Raw genomic sequence first — 25,328 nt, forward strand, 5'->3', positions numbered from 1 at the left:
ATATGGCGGAGGGAGGAAGAGGAAGCGGAAGTTGTCGTCGTTCCTCTCGGAAGTCGGGCGAGTGTGTTTGCCGCCGTGCTGAGGAGGGCCGGTGCCGATCGCCATGGCGAACCGGACGGTGAAGGACGCGCATAGCATCCACGGCACCAACCCGCAGTACCTCGTGGAGAAGATCATTCGCACCCGCATTTACGAGTCCAAGTATTGGAAAGAGGAATGCTTCGGCCTCACGGGTATGGCGGGCTGGGTCGGGCGGGGAGCTCGAGGGAGAGGCCGGCACTGACGGCTGTCCCTCTCGCAGCCGAGCTGGTGGTGGACAAGGCCATGGAGCTGAAGTACGTGGGGGGCGTCTACGGCGGGAATATCAAGCCCACGCCTTTCTTGTGCCTGACGCTGAAGATGCTGCAGATCCAGCCCGAGAAGGACATCATTGTGGAGTTCATAAAAAATGAGGACTTCAAGTAAGTCTTTAGCACGTTTCCTTGCTTTTAGCTCTTTTGCTTGTCGAAATGTGGGTGTCTCCAACTGCCAGGGAAGCTCCAGGGCAGGACTCAGCTTCCTGTACCCAAACCTTTGTCAAGGCACTCTTCTTGCTAAAGCCTGGCCTTACTCTTGCTTTGTGAAAGCTTGTTCCTCTTGTCACTGGGCTGCTGGAAATACTCCCCTTTGTGGCACGTTTTTCTGCAGTAACACAGCTTGAAGTACTGGGAATGAGGTACACTAATGGAGCCATATCACCTACTTTCTCTTCAGCGTTTCTTTGATTTCTGGGAGTGATAATGTAGCTCTGCATGTATCAACAACCTTCTGGGATGATGCACGTGCCTGAGTTATTTGAAGGAGAAAATCCATACAGCCATTCTTTATTGTAGGGTACCGTTTTTCTCATAAAATTCTGGGAACAATTTTTCCTTACCTGAACTGCTGACTATGCAGGAAGCTCAGCTATGTGCAATGGTTTACTTTCCAGGTACGTCCGAATGCTCGGTGCGCTGTACATGAGGTTGACGGGCACAGCTATTGACTGCTACAAATATCTTGAACCGCTGTACAACGACTATCGAAAAATAAAAAGTCAGAACAGAAATGGGGGTAAGCAACCTTACGTGGTTATGGTTTCTCAATGCCTCATTAATGGCCTCTTTAACAAATGTTTCTGTTAGAAAAGTATTCTCTTTTAGTAATGTATAAGTTTAAAAATGGGACACAGCTGTCTTTTTGAAGCACCGCTTTTACTAACTTATCCTTGTGATATTATGTTGTGAATCTTGCACAGATGAGAACTGCTTTGCTTATTTTGCTTTTCCCGAGTGCTTGTGTTTTCTGTTGGACACTGAAACTCGGTTCCATATATACCAAAGAAACACACTACTGGAGTGAGTTTAAGCACTGGACATCTGCTATTCTTAGCTGTGCTGCAGTTTCTTTTTTCTACAAGACAGTCCTAAGGATTTCCCTCGTCATTAAGATTGATTTTGAAGCTATTGTTTGTACAGCTCCTTCAGCAAAGTCCAAAGTGTCTCATCTTACTTATGGAGTGTTGTGTATTTAAGATGCTATTTTTTTCCCTCTAGAATTTGAACTGATGCATGTGGATGAATTTATCGATGAACTGCTCCATGAGGAACGTGTGTGCGATATAATTCTGCCTCGATTGCAGGTTTGGAGAAGTGAATGGTCTTAACTGCATCATATTCAGTAGTTGTATCAGCTACTGGCATGTTGCATGCAGCTATGATTAAGACTCTTTGGGCATGTCAAATGCCTCTTAGGTGCTTATCTTATATAGTCCAAGAATAAAGTTGTAATTTCTCCTAGAAACGATATGTTCTAGAAGAAGCTGAGCAACTTGAACCTCGTGTCAGTGCTCTGGAAGAAGATATGGATGACGTAGAATCTAGCGAGGAGGAAGAAGAGGAAGATGAAAAGGTTAGTGACGTGTTTTACAGAGGAATAGGTAAAGCAAGTGCTGGAACTGCCACAAACTGTATGGGTTTGTGCAAAATATTTGAGAGGTCTCAGCTGTTTGCAACTATCAGCTCCTCCCTTAATGGATTTTCACATAAGCTGCCTGCAAGAATGGTTTAGATCCTGAAGCAACTCTGAAGTTTTCTTTGCCAAGCTTTCCTGCCTGCTGAAAATCACAGCTCTGAATCTGTTTTGTGCTACTTAAACATGTCTTAGAGTAATTATTTTACGTACATAGCCAAAAAGTAAAGATGGTGCAGGTTATGATGACAATTGTAGTTAATTCTGCTGCGCTATTTAAGAATCAACAGTATGAAAGTGGCCATTTTAATTTCTAGTTAGCAAATTTGGGCAGTACCACTCATACATGAATATTAAATATTTGAGGAAGAAAAAGGTTGATTAGATGACTTATTTCCTCTTTTTTCACTGAGATTTATCATTCGGAAATGCTTATTGATAAATAAAACCTTGATGAAAGACTTACAGAACCATTTTTCCCCACTGTTTCCAGCTGGAGCGAGTACCCTCTCCTGATCACCGCAGAAGAGGCTACAGAGACCTTGACAAACCTCGCAGATCTCCAGCTATACGATACAGGCGGAGCAGAAGCAGGTCTCCACGAAGGTGAGATGTGGCTCCTTTTCAGCAATATTTTAACCTATTGTGCTGCAGAGGGCTGGAGTGAAGCATGAAGGAGAAGATGACAGTTAAGCCCCAGAATCTTTCACACTTTCCAGGTTCTTTTGCCACTTCCTAAAGTAAGGAGCAGTGCAGTCACAGTTGACATCTACCTGTCTGTTTCCCGTGTTCTTCAGTAACTGTTGAACTTGCTGGCCGATGTTAAGTAAATATGATAATAGAATGAAGATACTAAGGGGAACCAAGTGCTTGTTTTCATGTAAGCCAAAGTTTTGAGAGAAAATCCAGTTACTGTTCTTACTGGTAGGAAGACAGAAAAAAGTCATCACTTAACCCTTCCGCTCAACGTATGGGCCAGACCAAAGCATATACTGCCTCTTGTGCATCAAGCTCATCAACTGCTACTGCAGGCTATTGGAGAGCATAGGGTGCAGTTGCTAGAGTGTATAGGAAGTGAAACTGCTGGTTCTGTTACTATTTTTAATGCCTCTTTTCTCCCCAAATTACAGGCGAAGCCGCTCTCCAAAGAGAAGAAGGTAAACTTTTATTCTATTACTTCATGTTAAAATGTATGCTTTTTAGCATGGATGTCTTAAAAGCTTCTTTCCTCTCAGTCCATCACCACGCCGGGAGAGGCATCGCAGCAAAAGCCCAAGACGACACCGGAGCAGATCCAGGGAGAGGCGCCACAGATCAAGATCTAAATCTCCAGGTATTTCTGTAGTTTATAAATTAATTTGGCTTTTTTTTTTTTAACCAGCACGACATCTACTGAAAGAAAAATCAGTGTCATAGTATCAAGAAGGTAGTTTACATGCTTAATCTGGTTTATAAAGTGGTTAATTGTATGAAAGTGTGGAGAACTGCTTCAATACGCACAGAATTGCCTGAGTACGCTTTTCAGATACTTGGCAGGAGGTTAATTTGAGTGCCTAATTAAGCTTGGAATTCTCCCAGTAGCTAGGATATTTAGTCACCAGAAGCAGATTGCAAGAGCAAAACAAAAAACACCTCCAGGGTCTATGGAAGTAATTAGTTTTTTTGTTGTTTTTTTTTTTGTCTTATAGGGCATCATCGTAGTCACAGACACAGAAGTCATTCCAAATCACCTGAAAGGTAATATTTCATGGCACATTTCTTAAAGATGTCTGTTTGGTTGTAAGAGCTCATGCTTGTCATTGAATCTTGGGGATTGAAGGTCTTCTTACTATGTAGTTAATTGAGTATTTGACATGGTACCTCATTCAGTGTTTTCTAGTTATACTATCCACGTGTGGCTGTGTAAAACACCACTTATTGCTATGCTTCATGTTGTTTGTTTAAAACAGTTACTACTACACTGTGACCCATAACTGTTCTCTGTTTCAGGTCTAAGAAAAGTCACAAGAAGAGTCGTCGAGGGAATGAATAATGAGCTAATTTCAGCACGCAGTTCAGTCGAATACTGTCCTATCTGCTTTATGGGACAGCTGAATATGCACTGGCTGCTTTAGCAGTCAATTTTTAATCCTTCTCCTCTTGTACAAGTGTTGTTTTTGTGGGTTTTTTTTTTATAGTTAAATGAAAGCCGAAGTTCCTTTTACTTTCTAATCTTTATGATAAAATCTGAAGGTAGTTTATAAATTGTTTTTCTCAAGGCCTGTAAAAAAACAGTGAAAAGCAATAAAAAAAGGGTTTTGTCTTTAAAGGCTCTTTCCTGTTTCTTTTGTAATTTTTCATTGGGACTTCTAACTGAAACTGGCTTTATTCTCAAATCAAAGCTTTGTTTTGACTAACAGGTGCCATGTTCCATTGCTGAAGTGTGAATATGCTTAAGTTATAAGAACTACAAGCCTAAACTCTGTCAATAAACCTCCAGTACAGGAAAGGAAGGAACACCACAAAAATCTAGCATGGGTTTAAGTTAGCTTCAGATTTCATTAAGTAATCTCCAATACATAGCCATCACTTGTTTGTTCTTTTTTAAGGGATCATCCTTAAGTCTTCTGAGGCCAGTACTAGTCGGGTCAAAAGATTCAAGTAGAATAAAATACCCTTTCTGCCTGAAACATATTGTCATTTAGTAAATTTAAAAACAGTAAACTGCTACTTTGAAGATAGATCACTTATGGCCTACCTGTGACTGGGAAGAAAATGACACCTTAGCTCAGCTCTAGCATCTCTTAACGGAGTTAGCATTCGGCAAGACCCTGTTTTTCAAATTAAGAATATTCAAAGTTCTTACTCAAATCACAATTCTTACCTTAGTACATTTAATATAATTAATATATTATCACAGGAATGTAGTTGTATTTAACTCATTTTCTGCTATACCTTTATTCATTGTCTTGCTTCAGGGGCACAGGCTGACAATTTTGTCTCTTGAACACTGCATATATAAAATTTGGATTCTGCCAAAATATCTTCATACTGCCCAATGGGTGCTGACACCACAGAAGGTAATACGCCAAGCTAACTTCTTTAGAACTATCTCAGAGTACAGCCTGGTTTTTCTAGATTTTCATACTCATTAGAAAGGTTTTAAACAGAAAATAAACTGTACACTTGTAAAATATTTGATCTAAGATATTGCCTGTGAACAGTGTGGCTCGTTAAAGCAAGTCAACTTTCTCCCTTAAAGTATCTCAAAGCTTTTGTTACTGTAGTTTACTAATTAAATATACAAACAGGGAAGAGGAAGAAGTCTTATATCCTTTTTTTTGCAGTTTTATTTTTCTTTTAAAAAGTTTTTTGGCACTACATAGTTCTGTAAAGAATAGAAGTGACAAATTTTTAAACACATGAAATCCCTTTCTAATTTTATTTTTTAGAACAATATATATAAAGTCTGAAGCAACCGAAGTATGAATACAGCTAATAGAAAATAAAGAACTTAATTTTAAAAATTCTCTCTCTTTACAGTTTATCAAGATAAAACAAAACACAATTCCCCTTAAAAATAGGGTAATAAAATAGATGAAATTTGTATCACTTCGTTTCGTGATACTAGTAAAAACTATAGTTCGTATCTATGTACAAATGATACAGTTTAAAAACAGTCTTAAATAATCTTGTATCTAAACATGTTGCATTACGATTTTAAATCAGAACCTGAATTTTTTCCTCCCCTCCCTCCACCCACCCACAATCCCATTAAACTTCACTTTTTCTGTTGAATGTAATTCAGATTCAAGTGTGGGTGTCCTTGAGACAGAAGCGAGAACCGCTGGTTACTCTGCATCAGTGGACCAGCTAAAAGAAAATGGATTACAATTACTTCAGCAAGTTAAACATTTCTCACGGTGCTTGGCTATATTAAATATATTAATCTTACTTAGAAATAAAGTCATTTTCTAGATTGACACACATGCTATCTGTACGGCTATCCCACTTAATGGGACAATGCAGTATAACTTTAATGCTATCTCCAAAATTCCCTCAGAAAGTTTAACACATCAGTTTATTACTTCAATATTAGCTCTTCAACAAGAAGAACGTCACAATATTAAAATGAGGGTCTCACTTGAAAACCTCGCTACAGCCCACAAAGAAAAAGATTTGGTGCCAGTATCTCTCATTTTACACAGTGTGACCCAGCAACGCAGGAATCGCAGCTTCCAAGTAAAATTTGGGCATAGTTTTTCTCTGACTGGAGCCAAGTGTATTTTTCTTACTGTCTTTCCCAATCCTGGAAGATGCTGAACACCTTTACCTCACTAGCATTAGGAAGAGTTGAGATAAAGTCAGTCCTGAAGCTGATACAACTTTGGTGACAGCACTGCTTTGATTGCAGCTGGACTACATAACCTCCAGTGGCTCCTTCCAACTTGAATTATTCTACAGTCTTGTAAGCTTTCATGTATGCAAGGCATTCCACAAGCATCGTACAAAAGACAAATAAAATGAATCAGCACAGGATTTTCTTCAAATTCTTAACAAGCTCACGGGCAAATCATCTTAACCCCTAGCAAAGCAGAGGTGGCTCTACAGCGAGACCAGCAGTCGAGGAAAAAGGCTGGAAGTGCAAGAGTGCAAGCTGATGCAGAATTCAGAATTTGATTTAACCCCTTCCCTCCCCCAAAGATTTTAATCCATACAGGAAGCCAATAAGTGTAGATTTGACTCTTGGATTCATTATGGTTCCAGGGAGACTAGGAAGTGAAACACGATTCCTTGGCTTGTAAAGCCTTTGAGACAGTAAAGAGACATGTTGCATGAGCTGTTGATTCACACACTAGTTCTAGTACCTTGAGGGTAGAAAGGTTTGTTCGGTGGATAGCTGGCATTTCCCTGCTGCATGTAGTTCTGAGGCATATTGTAAGGCCACGCTCCTCGGAGGAGAGGAAAATGGGTAGGGGTCCCATGGTCCCAAGGGACAGAAGGAGGGTTCATTTTACCAAACTGTCCTTGGAAACCCTGATCTATTTTTCAATTGAAAGGGAAAAGCACATTGCAAGTTGAAATAATTAAACAGTAAGTCACAAATACAATTTACATCTCAAATAACAGTTTGCAGGGCACTTAACGTGACTAGTCCGATGTGCTACCATTTTATTTTATTTTTTGAGCATACATCAATAAAAATTACCACCTAAATTACTTCATTATTGACTATAATAGAATTTATTGGTGGGGAAGACATACGATGAATCAGTACTTAGAATCAAGACCTACAATTTCACAATTCCACACAAAAATAAATTAGACTTTACGTCATTCTCGTGATGAGAAATACAAGTTCTGAACAACTTCACTAACATCTGAGCCCAAACAGATCTTCACTATTGCTAATGTGAGACATGAAAACTACTGTCCTGCAAGAAAGAACTCTCAAACCTATACACTGAAAATCCACTACTACTTCTATGCTTAAGAAACTCAATATATAGCTGGTCAACAGACCAACAAAATTGATTTCTAGAGAGTAAGATAAAAACTTTCGAAGTAAGTACACAAATTATAAGCTATTCCATTTACAAATCCAGTATTACTGCTGAATTAAGCATGAGAAATCAAGCATCCAAGGAGGCACAGCATACAAAAGCTTATGCCAAATGCTGTATTACTACTTCTGCTATTTTACTTCCAGTTTTTAAAGACACAACAATGCCTGCTAATTTAAAAATGTATACAATGTACATTTAAAAATAAATAAATACATTCAAGAAACCAGCTCTCTCAGTATGTCAGCTCCCCTTCAGATTAGTCAGAAAACTTCTAGACAGACTTTCATTAAACAGGAGTAAGCTACAGGTTTAAAAATAGTAATGAAGCACTGCTCTGGAGCAGGCATAAAAAAAGCTATCTGTCTGAACCTTCTAATGATCCTACTTCTGATCGGATTATCTACTGAAAAGAAAGTAAATCTGTTCCTTCTAAATCAAGTTCATGCAAGTTTTCCATGAACTTAGTCTTCCCAAGTTGTCCCAAGCAAGTATGAAGTAGGCTCCAAACAGAGCAGGCAGCTCATTTTTACTATGCACCTATTCAGTGACGGCTCCTTACATATCATCTAAGCCATAAAGGAAACAAAGCTGATCAAAATACAAAAAGGAAAAGCTCCAAGACCGAAAACTAAGAAAAGGTGTGCAGTAAGTTTGAAAATAGTTTGAGGGGGAAAAAATACTGAGACTGAACAAGAAACCCGGGACAATAACTTTGAAGGCAAGATGGTAGTAGAAGCAAATATAATCATAGAATGGCTTGGGTTGGAAGGGACCTCAAGGATCATCAAGGTCCAACCCTCCTGCTGCAGGAAGGGCCACCAACATAATGAAACAGAGCAAAAGGAAACAGACTGAAGACAGATACTGACTGGACTACATGATGAAAAATGGGACCACTTGAGGAAGGAGAATGAAGGAGAAACTAGGATTCAGTAGTTAGCCTGCAAGAAGACAGCTACTCAGGTGAGAAGTCAGACTGGAAAAGGTGCTTGAGAAAAAGTCAGGGCTGGCTGGGCATGGGGGAGGGGGTAGATGAGCCTGGATAAATAATTAAGATCAGAAATGATGGAGACTCAGGGACAACAAACACTGAAAATCCAGCACATTTGTAGCAGCTCCTGTATCAAGAATATCTTCTCCACAAAGCTTCAAATACAAAACCATGCAACCCCTGCACCTCAACAAATGCATTAAAACCTCACTGATGGAGTAAACCTCAGACAACACTGTTGACTCAGAGGAAAACCTACTGTTGTCAATTATTCTGTTAGTGCAGAGAAAGCTGTGCAAGAGATTCCCAATTTCCATCTCTTGTGATGAACAACTGCATCACCATGTTGCATTATGAAGATATATATATTTAAATATTGGAAGAGTTACACACTTACATCAAAAGACCATTACGTGCAAGTTCAGAGGCCGCCGTTTTTTATGTTGCTTAACAAACTATATGGGCTCTGACTACTATATGCTATTTTTCTCAGATGTACTTGGCTTTGGTATGAGGCAAAAGGCTGTTGCCCCATTGTTACAGGTAAAACATTTATGATGTATTCTCAGAAAATAAGGTCAAGACTAAGGGAGTTAAATGAAACAGAATAAACTATAGGAGAAAAGACTGTATAAAAACCATGTAATTATGCCTATGTTGCACTAAATACAAGAGGACAACGTTTGCACAACTGTAATTCTGCCAGTCTCTCAAATTCATAGTTGCAGTCTCAACATTCATCTAATAATCTATACAGCAACATAAACAGAAACTGTTTTTGTAAGCGTATTCACAGAAATATACTTTAGACTCAAACAATTATTAGAACATTTCTCAGTTGAATGCATGTTTTCTCATATGTTGCACAGTCATTAATGGCAAATAGGATCAATGACTAAGAGTTAACAAAGATCCAAGCTGCATAATTTTCTCCTACAAAAACATTAAGACAATAAAGGTAGTAATAATGCAATAGTAAAGTTTTATAATGCAAAACAAATTTGAAGAGTTAGCTGTTTCTGTAACATTTAACATTTGTACACAAGGTGTGAGAGGTTTGATACAACAGAGAAGAATTACCTGAATTCCCCACAGTGCCATTGTTCACCAGTGAGTTTGGAGTCACAGGATTGTGCCAGTGTCCCTCATGAGAAGTGCTGGGGATTCCCATGGGCCTGGCAGCAGGCTGTGCAAAGATGATACTGGGATCATTCAAGCTTACACTGCTCTGGTTATTTGTGGTGCTGCTGCTGCCAGATCTCATAGAAAACGGAACATTTGTAGAATGAGGAGGGTTACCCGGTGCAGAGTGAATAACAGGCCCATGAATAGGCCACGAAGTGTTGGGAAGCTGAATTTGGTGGTGATGGTGCATCTGAAGTAGTCCCAGGTTATGCAAGGTAGAATACTGACCTGGGGGAGATTGGGGAAAGTTAAACAAAGACAGCTGGACCTGATGGGGTGGCTGTGCACCCTGCTGTGGTTGCGGAACGTGCTTAGACTGGGGTATTGGTTGTGGCTGAGTCTGGTTAATGGAGGCTGGCTGAGAGGAATTCTGTGTAAATTGTTGAGGTTGTGGAGAATAAGATGACTGATGCGAATCAGACTGGAGGGAAAAAAAAGTATGTACTTCTGATTAGTTCACTAGCAGTTTAATAGTGTTTTTCTTTACTAAGTACATAATGCATTAGTCTATTCAAAAAAAATGCAGAGCACTCCCCATCGTTATCTCACTACTAAGCCCAAGTTCCTGCTGGTTTAAACCAGTGCAGTTCAACTGATATTTGCAGATGATTTAGTCTGCTAACATGGCCCATCCCACCAACAAAAACATGAGTCTGAGCAAAAACTAACCACAAGCTCTTCATTAGACTTTTTTTTACACATCTGTTTCTCATTATTTATCAGTCTTTCCTGTCTTGCCTATTTATAGCCCAGAATTTCATTAAAGACTTAGCTTATTTCTAAATAGAGGAGTTCTTATTATCACAGCTACTTCAGTGATTCCAAAATAAGCTCCTAATATTTATCTGTTACTGAATCTATTAAACAAGAAATTAAACCTTCTAGAACCTCCATATGCTGATATCACAATTGCTGAAAGCACAGAAACAGACAGTATTACAGCATTTGCTGTAAGGGCTTATTTTATTTTTTATTTCTGTCTGAACAAGAGGAAAAATGTCTTCACTGTGACATTGACTGAACACTGGTTACCCAGTGAGGCTGTAGAATCTCTTTCCCTGGAGATATTCAAAAGCCATCTGGCCATAATCCTGGGTAACGTGCTCTAGAGAACCTCACTGTTCTGTTTGTTCTTCTAGTTCACACTGGTAGACTCTCCCTTTATCTGAACTATAGTATGATTTACCATGTTCCCTGTCTGTTCCTTGCAGTCCCGTCTTAAACCACAGAAAATCACAGTAGTCACAAACCTAAGCGTACAGTAAGTTAACAATAAGCTGAGTTTTACTTCCCTTAGTTACTCCAGAATGTTGCCAAAAACTACTAAGCACAAGATTTCGTAAGCCACTCTAACCTGTATTTGACAGATACTGAAGCTGACCTTTCAGAACTGCAAATTCTCATATGAAATTTGACTATGTGGTTTCCACACTGAAACAACATGAACAATCTCAAAGAGACACTGCGTTACAAATCACAGATGTATTACCTGGCTAGGTAGAGTGCAATATTGTCATTCAGAAATCCAGAATCTGCTAAAGAACTCTGGTCAAACTTACTCCTAGCACAGCCCAAGATTCCTGGTTTGCTAAAGCTACTTACTTTGATGCTGTAGCTAATTGGAACTTACACATTCCGATGACTGTCTAGTGCGCAAAGGTCCTTCCACTTGCTGCTGGCTTACAGCCACTAGCTGTGAATTTACCATGCTTCGGACCAACTGGCTGCCTAATCAAAGAGCAAAAAAATTAAATAAAAGCACAAGGTTATGGGTTACAGAATAATGAACACAGAACCAGGAATCAGTGACACTGTAAGCGCTATGTGACACAGTGTAGGTAAATCACTTTAAATACTACTGCCTTTAAGTGGAAAGCTTTCCATCTACTAGTAGCAGCTCATGTTAACATTTACAGCAGCTAAAGCCAATGCTGAATTCTGTGCAATACAAATCCCAGCATGAACACATAAGGAAGGCTACTTTACAGAGGTTTCCACACAACTGCTGTGAGTCGTGGGATTTCAAATGGCATTACCAACAGCAAAAACCTTTGGGCAAAGACGGGAAAGAAAGGCATAACTGAATATAGAAAACAGCAAGGTTCTCTCTAAAGTTAATTTATCATCTCCTTCCTTACTTTTTCAAGTACTGTAGACCCGTAAGAGCCTAATTTAAATGACTTTGCAATTACATTATATAACAGTGATTCAAAAGGTTCCTAATGTATGTACACGCTTTTAGAGTGTTACTTAAAACCACTGATTTTTTGTGAAAATACATTTACTTACCTCTCATACATGATGGAGGGCTAGCTAACATTTAACAAACACTTGGAAGAAGAAATGCATTCAATTATTACTATGATTATCACACCAAATGCACCCACTGTGAGTGGAAGACAAATAAATGCAAGGCTCTGAAGTACACTACACTTACTGCTGAGTACTTTTTTTTTTTTAACCACCCATGCAAAGACTGAATTTCAATAGATACTACCGCCCTTGCAGAAAAAACAACACTTAGGCTAAAAGTTGTTTGGTTTTTTTTGCAATCACTGAAACCATCAGTTGCAAAAGTTTTGAAGATAATTACTAAGTCTGTATAGAAGGCTAGAAAGAATGATCTCAGGACTTTAGAATGATATTAAGAACACAGAAGCTTTACTTACTTGGCACACTATTATTTCTCTGACGGGCTTGTTTGAATTCAGGACAGTCTCTTCTAACATGACCCACATCTCCACAGATGAAACACCTCTTCTCTCTTGTTTCTCTGTCATCTTCTTTCACTTCTTTTTCATCATCTTTCTCATTCTCTTTTTTCTTTAACCTAAATGGCAAGTTTTTATGAGCACAAATACAAAAACCACAGAGAAAAAACTCTGTTATTACATTGGTATATGTGAAGGAAATGGTTACATAACCAACAGCTGTACCAGCATATAAATACTTTAGGAATACCAGAAAAGGTATTTTCAGAATCTAAACTGTTTAATAACCTGTTTGTACAAACTTAACCAACTCAGAAATTCCCCAGTGTTGTACAGAAGCTACCTGACTGCTGGCCCAGAACGATACCCACACTTAAACAGGCTTAGCCTGACAATTAGTTTGGGAGTTAATTCTATGCAACAATCCCACTGAGCCAGAATACAGGAAAAACAAGTTAACTATACTTTGTAGGTAAAGGCTCCTTCTGACTGGAGATGGAGTATTTATTTATAGGAGTGTATTAGCACCCTGAGCCTAGACAGGATGTGAAAGAGAGCACTGAAGCTCTTTCAAATACTTAGAACTAATGCAAAAAAAAAAAAAGGAGAATTATTAGTGATCAGGAACCGAGACAAGAAACAAAAGTCTTCTTCTGCATGATGTCTGTAGCATTGAGTATGAGTACTATTTCGTGAGCTGTATATACTATTCATGAGAGATTCCGGGTGGCTGCACTGCAGCAGCAGTTTCTGGAAGAACAGATTACAACTCCGCCTGAGGTAGACAGAGAGAAAGAGGTGATGCAACAAAATGTGAGAGTGTTTGTGAGGAATGTATTGAGAGTGGCTGAAAGAAATGGTCAGCCTGCAACCTTGGGGACCCAGTCCAGTTTCATGTATCTTGAAGTCTGCAGACTAAATAAACAGCTGTAATTAGTGAGAGACTTAGTAGCAAGAAAAGAAACAGAATATTTGGAAGAATTATGGAGTACACAATTGAACACAAGGACTAAATGAAAAAGCCCAGACTTCAATCTGTAACAATAAAACACCAACTTCTAAGGGCATCCACAGGTTGTAGGAGGAGTCAGACAACCTACACTGGATGGCTCATGGAAAATGTGAAGATGTAAAAATGCAAAGAGTGTGAATTATTTGTCAATCCTTGATGAACTTTCTGTGGAGACACTGACCTACCACGTAATAGAAATCCTTTTCTCCAAGAGTTTTGGATCCAATGACATAATTGCAATTGATGTACAGATGAACGATCATTATGTGGCTACAGTAGTATGATATAATCTGCCTCTAGATTTTAATAAATAAGATTTTACCTGGCTTACAAAGGTATGTTGCTATATAGAACAATTTGAATTCAATTCTGCCTTCCAAACATCGCCGGTACAGGAAATCCATTTTAATATATCACAAATTGTACAATCAGGTAATATGGTCCACAACTGAATGTTTACACTATAAAAGGGTAACTGAGTGATTTAAATTTTAAGGTAAACTTATTTAAAGTAGATCACAAAGCAAAAATGTCAACATATGGACTGATTTTACTGCGTGTGTGCATGTGTGAACACTTTTAAGACTTGAAGGGATGATGAGAAATAGTTTAAGAAAAACAAAAATTGGATGGTTAGTTGAGGGTCAGATATGAAGCTCTGATTTTCTATGCAATTCAGGGCATTTTCTTCATTTCCATTTAAATTGCAAATCTCCAACTCTCTCCTGATTTAATCAAAAAGATTGTAATTTTTAAGAAGTTAGCTTTGTGTATTACTTACCTCCTCCTCTTTGGACAGTCTTTCATGTAGTGACCAATTTTTCCACAGACACGACAACATCTGTCATTGGGTGCCAATTCTCCATCCGTCAGCACTTTTGAGTCAAAAAAGTATTCCTATCAAAATACATCAGACAGATACAATGTATAAACCACTCACTTAAAAAGACTGAAAAATGAAAGAAAAATAGACTTGCCTATGTTTAGTTCCCTAAATTTTATTGCCCCTTAGACAATACCTCCCCCTGGATAACTGCAGCTTTTTCAGAGAAGTGGAGCAGTCTTAGCTAGAAAGGGGTTTGTCCTAAGGCCTGAGACCAAATTTCCAGAACAGCCTATCCAGGCTCACGCCTTCTGCCTACCTTACACCTTCCCCAAGATTTCTTACAGTATAAAGGCAATGTTTTGCATGCAATACATTTTGGTATCTGAGTACACTGCTTGTACGCTTTCTAAAGGAGTCTATGTTCTGTCCCAAATATTGTGATTAAATCCCCCTAGACTGAACAAAGTTCAGGTGGGAAATTGATGAAGCATTCTTACTATTCGTATTCACTCAAATGCCCCAATAAAAACAGATCATATTTTATTAGGCACAGCACAAAACAGAACACAGTAACCACACCAGAGAACCTATAATACAAATTCACAAAAACTGCAGATTGAGAAAGAAAGAAAGAAAAAAAAAAGAGGTAAGGATGTGGGGAAATAACAACAACAGAGCCTTCCTGCCTATCTAAGATGCCAGCTCACATTCTAACAGGTTTTCCAGAAATACATTTTAAAAAATATGTAAGATTTTAAATATCATTTAGGAACAGAAACCCTATTCATAGCCATTTGTGATAACAGTCCTAAATTGTGTTAGAAAGCACCTTCTTAATAAGCAGATGTTAGTAATGTTAAATCCAGCTGATTTACTTATATACAAAAATAGTTCTCTATTACACATAGATGACTGGAACCTGTAAGAGAGGTACATTCTTCATAGCATGTCATATGAACATGCTCCCAAAATAGACTCAGAATACAAATTCCGAAGGTCAGCTGCTAACAAAAAGTTGATCATCCCCTTTAAGGGACAGCTCTTTCTTTTCCCACCCACTAGAAAAATAAGGAGAATCACACACTTGTAACATCTTGCAAATCTGTTTTCTTTGCTACACAAACAGCTACAAAAGCTCCTGAAGGCGTTCCTGGGCTTTAAAGCTGATTTTGCAGTTTTCAGCAATACTATGAGAAGTTTTTTAAAATCAAACCAAAAACTAAAACAAGCTTACCTTATCCAAAACTCTCAAAAACACTCATCGCTCTCCCAACTATGCCTGTGAATTTTATACTACACAAACCAAACACTAAGCTGTATATTTTATGAAGATACATAATTACATCAATTATGCACAACAAACTACTAAATACACATATGAGATTTGTTTTGGAAGTATCGCTTCAGTAGACAGAGAAAAGTTAAAAAACATACTGAATTTTTGAAAACTTACAGCTTCTCTTCCAACAGTTGGGTAGAATGGGGTACCAAATAATTTCCTCCCATTGATAAATGCCTTCATTATGAAATTGGTCACTAATGAAGAAAGACAAAATTATTAGAAAACAACAGAAAAGGCACAACACTTTAGAAAACAGTGAATATTAATCATTAGTAGACATTGACAGCTTACTTTTCCTAGAGACTCCAGCACCAAGATTATGATTCAAGTCAAAAGGATCTGTGTAAAGAAGGGGGAAAAAAACAAGGCAAAGTTGGAAAAAACATGCTGCAACATAAATTCTAATACATAGAATTGCATTTCTAACGCACTCATAGAGCAGATAGCAGTATATAGCAAAGTGATGTTCACGACTGCAAAAACAGGACTAACTATAATAAAGTAACAGAACTTCACAGAGGTATACTACAAGTTAGGAGTCTAATCTCACTTTGTAAGGTGTAGGACTTCCAAAGAATAGGTTTTTTAAACATGGTACTTTGCTTACATACAGATCCTGTGCAACTATGACAACAGATCCTGATGCAACAGCATTCATCACACTTTCATTAATGGAAGCAAAAGTCAGCAAATAAGTACCTTCAATAGCAATACACTTTGATGTCCACTGTTTCTCAAATGTAGTTAACAGCTTCTTCTGTCGGATGCTGATCACATATTCCTTGAAGTCAAATTCTTCAGTGTAAAATCGCAGCAACCCCAGCCAGAGTTCTCCAAGAGATTCAGTGTTCTTTCCAAGAGAAGGTAGACGCTTCTTCTACATGCAATTGAAGACATTAGGGCAATTCAGGGTTACCTTTATTATTTATCTTTATGCATATATTTTATACATTTACATAAAGAAGCAGACACTCATTTCAGCACACCAAGATTAAAGTGGGAAGTTGTAACAATAAGGATATGGAAGTTCTCCTTTGTGTATGACACTGTTATAAATAAGTCTCGTAAAAACGAGCCCTAAGGTTTAGTGACTCTTTTGAAATTAGAATATTACCAGTTCTTCCATGTCATCAAAGAAAAAGGCATTCCATCCATCTACCATTCTCTGTGGAATCTGCTTTCCATCAAATATCTGCCAAAACAGAGAGGGACACAGTTACTGCTATAATTTAAAAGTCACCATAAATATATTTGCAGTTGTTAAGAACAGTACAACAGTAGAAATCTTTCAATTTTAGCTATTATTTTATACATAGGCAGAATTTCCCATTGGTAAAATGCTTGAAAGTCATTCTGCATTATTGCTATGCCTCTTGCAAAGTACTTGAATATTTTATTTTCACTTATTCCTTACAAATAAGAAAACATGACTGAATTACGTCATTGAGATTCCAACATCCCTCTTGCCCACAAAATCTCTAAGGAGACTTAAGCAAAGTCAATGGGGAAATTCCATTTTTATTTAAATATACTCTCAGGGATAGCAATAAAATAACAACTCACAATCGCTACTAAAATATCACCAAGGAAATCAGAGTCTCAGCTGCTACCTTAAAGCCAACTCTCCTCATGCATGCAGACAAGGGGTAACTTTCAAAAGTGCTTTACAGTTATACAGTATATCCAGGAAGAGGTAGACAGTTAACCAGCTATATTCCCCCAGCCCATGCAAAGAAGGTACAGAGTGTTATAGTCTTAATAAAGTTTCCTGGCACATGTAAAACAGTATCTTTGAAGTTGTACTAAATCAATGGTTATTCTCCCATGCCTTCTTATGAAATTGGAAAATAAATTCTCTCTTACAGATAAGAAGCTGAGTCTTAAAAGACATTTCTTACAATAATTGATAGAAGAGCTGGAGTTACATCCTATGAGCATCTGGCAAAGCCTCAATTACAATTTCCTTCCTACTTTTTTTTTTTTTTTTAAAGTCCTGCTCAGCATATAGGTATTATAAAGCCAAAATCTCAAAGTAAATGTAACAGCAGGATTTAAGTCCAACAGATTCCCAATTTTTTTGTAATTTACTTTTACAGTTTTACCCACTAAAACGAAGTGGGAATTAAGAACCTGCTAATGAGGAAAGGCTCTGTGCCTCATTCATCCTTCTGACCCTAAATGCACAGATTTCTCATATATGAATCTACGCAGCAATACTTCATAACCTCTTTTTTTTTATGTAAACGTACCTCCTGAAGAACTGGAATAACTGGTGGATTTCTCTGTTGTAGAAAGTACAAAACCATAAGAATATAGGCATATGAAGACAGACTACCACGGGATGCATCACCAATATCGCAGCGCTGAAAAAAAAATACATTTTAAACAAAATACTGAATTTACTTTCAATTATTCAAGACTCTGCCAGTTAGCAAACATAACCCCACTACTAACAGAGAACACAGTCATCTCATAAATAAAAACAGGTTTACAAAGTATGAAAAATGAACGTCTTCAAATTTGAGTACCATCTGGAAAACTCAGAATCAATTTTTGCTTAACATAAAACCAGAAAACGTTCTAATAGCCTATTTTTTTGTTTGTTTGTTTATAATGTGCCAAAGTTGAAAAATCCCATTAGAACTTGATTCGGACAGACACAATCAGATGGACCACAGCCAACTTAAGAGTGCTTCTCCACATTAATAGCGTTCTGCTATCTCCTTTCTTGTTGGCATTAAGCAGAAGGTAAACTCAGTGGCTGTATCAGAAAACACTATACTGTACAAATAAATATTTTCTTTGCATATTACCTTTGCAAAAACTTTCATTGTATAACCCAGATATTGCACTCTAGGATCAATAGCTGCATACGTAGCCAGCATTCTTGTATTATGCTGGGCCTGAAAAAAATTAAACATGTTTCAATGTAATTTATGGTTTATTATAGTACAGTCTGCAGTTCAAGTACAGGAAATGCATAATATAATTGGAGGACTAAAAACCCACAGCTATTCCACAACAGTCACGTAACTTTTCCATCATAAATCTAGCTGAAATATGAAATCGGGACAGATGAATTCAGGAGCATTCACAAAGATGTTTTGCTGTGCCAACACGTTATACAGCTACTTGGGTTGGGCTTAGGGTAGAGACATTATTTAAATGAGGGAGGAAAGAAAAAAAAGGAACACAAACAAGTCTTTTAATTCTGGTCTCAAAATTATTCCTTCAAATGATTACTTGAATGAGTCACAACAAATTAAAAAGCTTTTTTTGAACTCAGTCAAACGAAGATATACTTACCAGTGTATTGTATAAACTGATATCTCCTTCTAAGCCACTTCGTCTGTGTTCAAATTTTACTATAGGCACTTTGGCTGTTGTTATAGGCAAGATGTTTCTCAGACCTGGAGAGGCAACACTTTAGTACATAAAACATTTCTATTAACTACATATATGTTAAATGTAAATATAAAACAAACAATACTTTTAAACACTTACCTGGATGCTTCTTAAGAACTTTTGCCAAACCTTCTATTATTTCTTTACAGTTCAATTTCTAGGAAAAATAAATGCCACAGCTTAAGATGTTTAAACACAGGTTCTATCTCAACAAGCACATTTACCATCAATTATACGTCTCATATAGGAAAAGTACAAAAAGAAGCAGTCTGTAAACTAACACATGAATTTGTGTAAAATGGTGACTCATTCTCTGTGTGTACATTTACAATGCACTAAGTGTTATAGGGTGCTAGAACTAAAATAAATTATATCTTGCTTTAATTGTGTAGAGTACAAGTTTATGTGCTAGAAGCAAAATCCCACCTGATCCGTGTACAGAAGCCCTAACTGCACGAAACACGTCAAGAATTCTTGAATTTAAAATAGTAAATTTTATCAACTTCAGAACTCTTACCTCTGCATTTTCATGGCCTTCCAATGTCATGCAGATATCTAGATCACTGTCCCGAAATCCAAATCCATTCTTTGAAGAACCAAACAAGCAAAGTCTAGCTTTATCTAATAAAAAATGTAGAACGAAAATAAAATAAAACTCTGTTACAGTTTAACAATAAATCTTTACTATGGAATATCTCTTAACTGAGATGCACAGGCGTACAGAAAAATGAGCTTTAGAGGGAACCTACAACATCATTTCTAACATTTCATCGTAGATGAAGGAGGAAGCATAATAATCTTCACTGATCATAGGAACTGAATCAGAAAGAAAAACAGTGCTCTAGCACTAGCACTGCTTTATAACTTCTCCAAAAAGTCACTTCTCATCTCTGTGCCTTGAATGCCATTTCTGTAATATTCTGTAAGTGAACATTCTGTAAGTTCTGAAAAGTGTTCTGTAAGACACTTCTTCCTACTTTATAAAAGGGATGTTAAGATACAAGCTGAGTAGGATTTCCAAAACACTCAAACATTGGTGACTAGGCAACAGAAGTACTTGGACTGCAATCCAGATAATTCTAAACCCAACTGGCCTGGGCCCATTCTTTTTTTTTTGTTTTTTTCTTGTCTTGATTGTGAAAGAACTGTATCTGCATTATCCCTCTTCATGCTTTTCTGACAATAACAGGACTTTCCCATGGAACAACTGGTGTTAGCTTAGAAGCCTATAAGACAGGTTTACATGCAGAAAAGAGATGCCACTGCTTTAACAAGGAAAATGAGCATTAATGATACAAATTAATTTATCGTGTTCTGGATAACTCCGATGAAGTAGTATTATCAAGAATCACTACCTACTGCTGTATACATACCATTGTACTCTTTACGAATAAATCTTTCCAAACTTGCCAGAATTTGTTCTCTGTTTTGTTGCTCAGACAAAGGAGGAGATAATTCATCTAAGTAAAAACAAGTTAAAACAATCAGACATGACATTCCGCTACCTCAAAGATTGGATATATATTACTTTTTCTTAACTTCTATTGAAAACAACAACAACAACAACAACAAAACATTTCCTTTCTTTGAATATCAATTAAAATGTTTTTATTTATTTTTATGCTGTCATTAGAGTTGCTAGGATTTTATTTCAGATGTTTGATTCTTCTGGAATTACTCACACAGAGAAGCTTTTCCTTGAAAGTGACAAAAATTAACAAACACAAAAACCAGTTTTGCCCAGAGCCTAATTTCTTAGGACACCAGCAACTTCTTACCAACCCAATAAAATTCTTGTACAGTACTAGTTCCTCAAAATGAGAGCTTGATAACACAACCATCACTTATATAAGAATAAAAATGCTGACCGATTTGTAGCCTAAGGTACCTAGAAGAACAAATTCTTGCACAATCTACTGGAATTAGTAGTTTAACCCTTCTTTTTTTTTTTCCCCTCCAGACTACAGATCACAGTTTGCAGCAGAGCGCAAACGCTTTCCCAACTTACCAAAACATCTCTTGCACACTATATCAAGTATTTCCCGAAATCGGTCTGTCATTGGTGGTAGTGGTTTTAGATCAATTTTCTTAAAATCCTCAGGGCAGTCATTTTTGGAATGTCCATCCCGTTTGCAGATGCTGCATACTATAGTTGGAGGCTTAAAAAAAAAAAAAAAAAAGAAATATAATAATTATACTTTTAAGATTATTCAATAAATCCAACAATTTAACTTACACAGGCAAGAACATTTAATAACTCGACAGTTACACAGTCTGTACAAAGAACACAAGCACATAGAAGTTCTACAATAAGGTGGGAGAAGTGAAAAATCAGAAAGCTTTGCTTAAGAGGGGTACACCAGACTGTCTAGTCCAAACAGCATGTTTTCAGAATTTTTCAGTCCTGAGTAAGAGGTATTCTAAAAATAGCAGAGCTACCATTCCTAACAGAGACTGGAACAACAAGTGGACAATCTCGTTGCCCACCCACTCTTAATTTTAGTTATTTGAAAGTAACAGCCCACTCATAGGTGACCAGCACTGCTTAAATACACTGCTTACCTTTCCTGAAGTTAAAATAAACTTATCAAACACATAATGCATTTCTTCTGTAGAGAGTCTGCCTTCATCTTTGAGATCGTGAGCTTCCACCATTGCTTTGCAGTTGTGCGAGGTAGCTGGTGTGCCAGTGCACTTGTTCTGAGAAGACTCCGTTACCAAACTCTGTCTACTTTCAGCATCAGAGAATTCATTACTAGAATTTGTGTCATAGGACTGATGTTCACTGCAGTTACAATGGTGGCTCAGCTCACCTTCAGTCAGACAAACTTCTGAAATTTCTAGATCATCTCTTTCCTTAAGTGATTTTTGCTTTAATTCACAGCGTTCATTAGAAATAAGGGGTAATGCTTCTTCTTTGTCTTCATCATAAGTAGAGTCCAATGTTGAAAGTAGCAAAGAGGCTCTGTTCTTCAAAGTGTATCTTTTGGCTACGGATTCTTCCATTTCATTACATTCAAGTTCATTCTCTGGTATGGTACATCTACTTCCTATATTTTGTTTATCTACAATTTTATCCCCTTGTGGAAGGCAACAGTTGGTTACAGACTCTTCAGATCTTGTGGATTTCTTGTTATTTATTTTCCCTTTCTCTTTCTTTCTGGTATCTGGCTTGGATTTAATCCCATCTTTACTTTGTGGACATGCAAAATATTTATAGGCTGTCCTAAATCGCTCCAGGATGTACTCAAATACCATCTGGCTATTTAGACTTCGTGCAACATTCCTCTTTAGTGCAAAGGGATCTAGGAAGAAAAATTGTAAGTTCTTTATTAATATTTAATTACTCAATTTCAAATAGCTATTCCAGACTAAAGTAGTTGAAATACCTAAGTTACGATACAGCAGTTAAAAATGAGAGATTCTTATAATAAAATCCAGAAGATGTAGAGACAATGTAGGGCCCAGAACTCTTGGATTTCCTCCATATAAATCAATACGTGGGCTTGAATGGCAAGCAATCATAAGCTATCCTAAATAGTGTTATTTTATAAAAACAAAAATAAACAACAACAACACAAGTATAATACACCATTATATTATGGTCAATTTCTAAACTAGAAATGAAAATAAACATGCAATTATTTTGTGCCTTCGTAACCCTGCCTGCATTTTTTTCTTCATTAAAGGATATCAATTTCACTTAATTAATTTCTCTAAGAGAACTGTCCTAACATTAAGGTTATAAGTACTACATGAACCAGTCTCACCAGGTTTCATTCTTAGTCCTTACTAGTAATTTCTAGAGCAAGTACTTTTCTCCAACTAAATGAGCACTTGCATAGCTATTGTAAGTTAGCCTGTGAAGGTTGTATCAAACTGAGATTGTTAGTCACTTCATAATTTCAGTTACAAGTTTAACATCAGAAACAAAGTGAAACAAACGACAACAACAACAACAAATGAACAACAAAACCACCAAATAGTAGCAGGCATCAACACCAGAATGTAGTATCTTTTTGAAAAGAACTTGCTGTTTCTTTCTCAAGAATTTGTTCTTTCATCCTGGGGGTTTTAGTTTCTCAGATGATAACTGTATACTAGCCTAGTTTTAAAACTTTCTCATTAAAATTGATTGAAGTAAAGAACTGGGAGAAGAAATTAAAGCCAGAGGAGTGATCTTGAGACCCACTACTCAACATGTGCCTCAGTAATTCACTACTTTTTTCCCCTTTGTACCTCACTGACTGGTCCATCAGTGTTCCTTTAGTAACTGATTCCTTGCCACCGTGACCTATTTCTCCTTATTCCCTCTATCACCTGATGTGTGTTTCAAAAACCCTAATTTATCAACAGATCTCCAAAATTCATTACTTATGCATAGAACTTAAAGTGGTCTCTTAGCCTTCCTCAAACCCCCAATTCTCTCATTCTTAAGGCCAATTCAGAATGCTATGCAGTGCTCTGTTACTTTCCCTGTAAAGTACCATTTATACATTTTTCTGAGCTGAGGAACAGAAAGAAAGATGCCTTCCAGCTATAAAGAAGCAGTAGACAAAACAATTTCCTTTCTTTGCACTTCTCTCCCCAACATACATAACTCAGGTTACATATCACACAATTCAAATGGTTTTCTCCCCATAAAAGCTCTTCCCTTAGACACGTTATTCAGGCCATGAAGCACAGTCTACGACATGTTACTCAGTTTCACAGTACGGAAATACTGTCAACAGGGAAAGGGGTGGAGAGTTTACTTTAGTGGGTTTTATCATAGAATCATAGAATGGTTTGGGTTGGAAGAGACCCCAAGCATCATCAAGCTCCAAACAGCTCCAGTTCACCACGATAAGAGCTAACCTCTCTACTCAGCCTGCATTATTGTCAGAGGAAATAAGCCGATAGCTGTTAACACTCAACATGTGGTTTTGGAAATGCAGACAGATGTGCTGAAAATTCATAAATATCAGTCTTATCAAAACAGAAAAAAAAATGACTCTTACAAAATGGTAAGAAACAGTAAGATTTGTGCTTTTTTTTTTCAAGGACCAGAAAAAGTAGTGCTATACAGAAAATTGGTCTTCCAACAGTTTAAACAGCAGACAAAATACACCACAAAAATAATTTACTTTCCCATTCAATTACTTTTCCTTCTAATATTATTTAGTTTGTTGTCTAGACATGTTGTGACAGACTTGTATTGGGTAAATAAAAGATAACACACAGACTACAGAATGAGAAAATGGTATCATCCCACCTTCAATGGCTATTCGCCTTTTAGGCCAGTTCTTGTTCTCTCTGGTTAAGAGTTCTTGTACCCGTATGCTGATGACATACTCCTCCAAAGCAAATTCCAGTGTGTAAAACTTCAACAGTTCTAACCACAGTTGCCCCAGTGAAACTTGGTGAGGGGTTTTGAATGCTAAGAGAGACTGAAATAGATAAGAGTGCTCAGATGCTATAAGATAGGCAAATTCTGATTTTTTTCTTGGTTGCATCCAACATTAATGTTTAAAGATCCAAAACACAGAATATGAATTTCAGTGAAATAAAACCACTGACTTACATTGCCGTGCTTCTCCTTCGCATTGCTTTGGTTGTCCACTTCGGAGCTTGTTACTTTCTTACCACCACCTTTTTGCTGTTCAACTTTAGTTTTACCTTCTGCTCCAACTGAGTTCTTCGCTGAACCATTTGTTGATGGTTTGTACTCCCACCGTACAAACTCATCTTCTTCTATACCTTTCAGCTGGTGGTCATCTGGCTTCTTTGAATCAAAGCCTTCAATCTAACAACAATTAGAGTAGCTCTGAACAAAGACTGCATGTAATACATACAGACAAAGATTTCACCAAAAATAACAAGGACAATTGTCATATTTATCCCTCTCAAGAATAACTGATGGCAGATAACTAAATTAAAGAAGAAAGGATTCCTCCTTTCTCCAAAATGCTGCATGGTACAATTGCACAGGCTACAGCAGCTGTCATCAGCTGCACAAGGATTTAGATACCCACATGTTCTATTTACAGATTTATAAGGCAAACAAATTCTGTGCATATTATGACCTTTTAAAATACTGAAATAACCTTATAATAATTTAATAGTAGGGTTACTGTATTATCAAAACACTTACCCAACTGCCCAAATAGGATGGTAAAATAGGTGGTTTTCTTTGCTGAAGAAAAAATATCACCATTAAGGCAAAGGAGTACGAGGGAATTCCACCTTCAGCCTGACAGTCAATGTGGCAGAGCTATAACAGAACACATCATTAATTTTCTGATACAACATCAGCATTTTAATTTAAAATATATCATAAAG

General features: G+C 37.3%; 2 protein-coding genes across 13 annotated transcripts in view; one reads left to right on the top strand and one right to left on the bottom strand.

Moving 5' to 3' along the window:
* The first annotated feature begins 55 nt into the window (after positions 1-55).
* Positions 56-4,297, top strand: PRPF38A (pre-mRNA processing factor 38A). The gene is made up of 10 exons (NM_001277667.2): positions 56-233; positions 302-461; positions 971-1,092; positions 1,575-1,660; positions 1,819-1,929; positions 2,483-2,595; positions 3,120-3,146; positions 3,225-3,322; positions 3,678-3,726; positions 3,979-4,297. Exons 1-10 carry the CDS (start codon positions 104-106, stop codon positions 4,019-4,021), a joined length of 939 nt encoding a protein of 312 aa, NP_001264596.1. The 5' UTR covers positions 56-103; the 3' UTR covers positions 4,022-4,297.
* The window catches only part of ZCCHC11 (zinc finger CCHC-type containing 11), a 92,650-nt gene continuing 70,453 nt past the window's right edge, over positions 3,132-25,328 (bottom strand). For 8 of the 12 annotated variants that reach the window (XM_046944888.1, XM_040705219.2, XM_046944889.1 and 5 more), the window contains 23 exons: positions 25,141-25,260; positions 24,571-24,792; positions 24,262-24,436; positions 21,570-22,312; positions 21,016-21,166; positions 20,381-20,467; positions 19,525-19,628; positions 19,107-19,164; positions 18,909-19,012; positions 18,416-18,505; positions 17,852-17,965; positions 16,717-16,794; positions 16,302-16,479; positions 15,894-15,941; positions 15,714-15,796; positions 14,216-14,331; positions 12,381-12,541; positions 11,342-11,439; positions 9,607-10,132; positions 6,837-7,010; positions 5,754-5,841; positions 4,727-4,799; positions 3,132-3,381 (listed from right to left, as the gene is read on the bottom strand). In XM_046944888.1, the coding sequence (XP_046800844.1) occupies positions 4,763-4,799; positions 5,754-5,841; positions 6,837-7,010; positions 9,607-10,132; positions 11,342-11,439; positions 12,381-12,541; positions 14,216-14,331; positions 15,714-15,796; positions 15,894-15,941; positions 16,302-16,479; positions 16,717-16,794; positions 17,852-17,965; positions 18,416-18,505; positions 18,909-19,012; positions 19,107-19,164; positions 19,525-19,628; positions 20,381-20,467; positions 21,016-21,166; positions 21,570-22,312; positions 24,262-24,436; positions 24,571-24,792; positions 25,141-25,260 (3,555 nt within the window). In that variant the 3' untranslated portion in view covers positions 3,132-3,381; positions 4,727-4,762. Of the gene's footprint in view, positions 3,382-4,726; positions 4,800-5,300; positions 5,842-6,301; positions 7,011-9,606; positions 10,133-11,341; positions 11,440-12,380; positions 12,542-14,215; positions 14,332-15,713; positions 15,797-15,893; positions 15,942-16,301; positions 16,480-16,716; positions 16,795-17,851; positions 17,966-18,415; positions 18,506-18,908; positions 19,013-19,106; positions 19,165-19,524; positions 19,629-20,380; positions 20,468-21,015; positions 21,167-21,569; positions 22,313-24,261; positions 24,437-24,570; positions 24,793-25,140; positions 25,261-25,328 lie in introns of those variants that run through there. The other 4 variants (XM_015291217.4, XM_004936792.5, XM_040705223.2 and 1 more) reach the window with 4 other exon arrangements.

This window comes from Gallus gallus, chromosome 8 (genome assembly GCF_016699485.2).
Source record: "Gallus gallus isolate bGalGal1 chromosome 8, bGalGal1.mat.broiler.GRCg7b, whole genome shotgun sequence".
Lineage (NCBI taxonomy): Eukaryota > Metazoa > Chordata > Aves > Galliformes > Phasianidae > Gallus > Gallus gallus.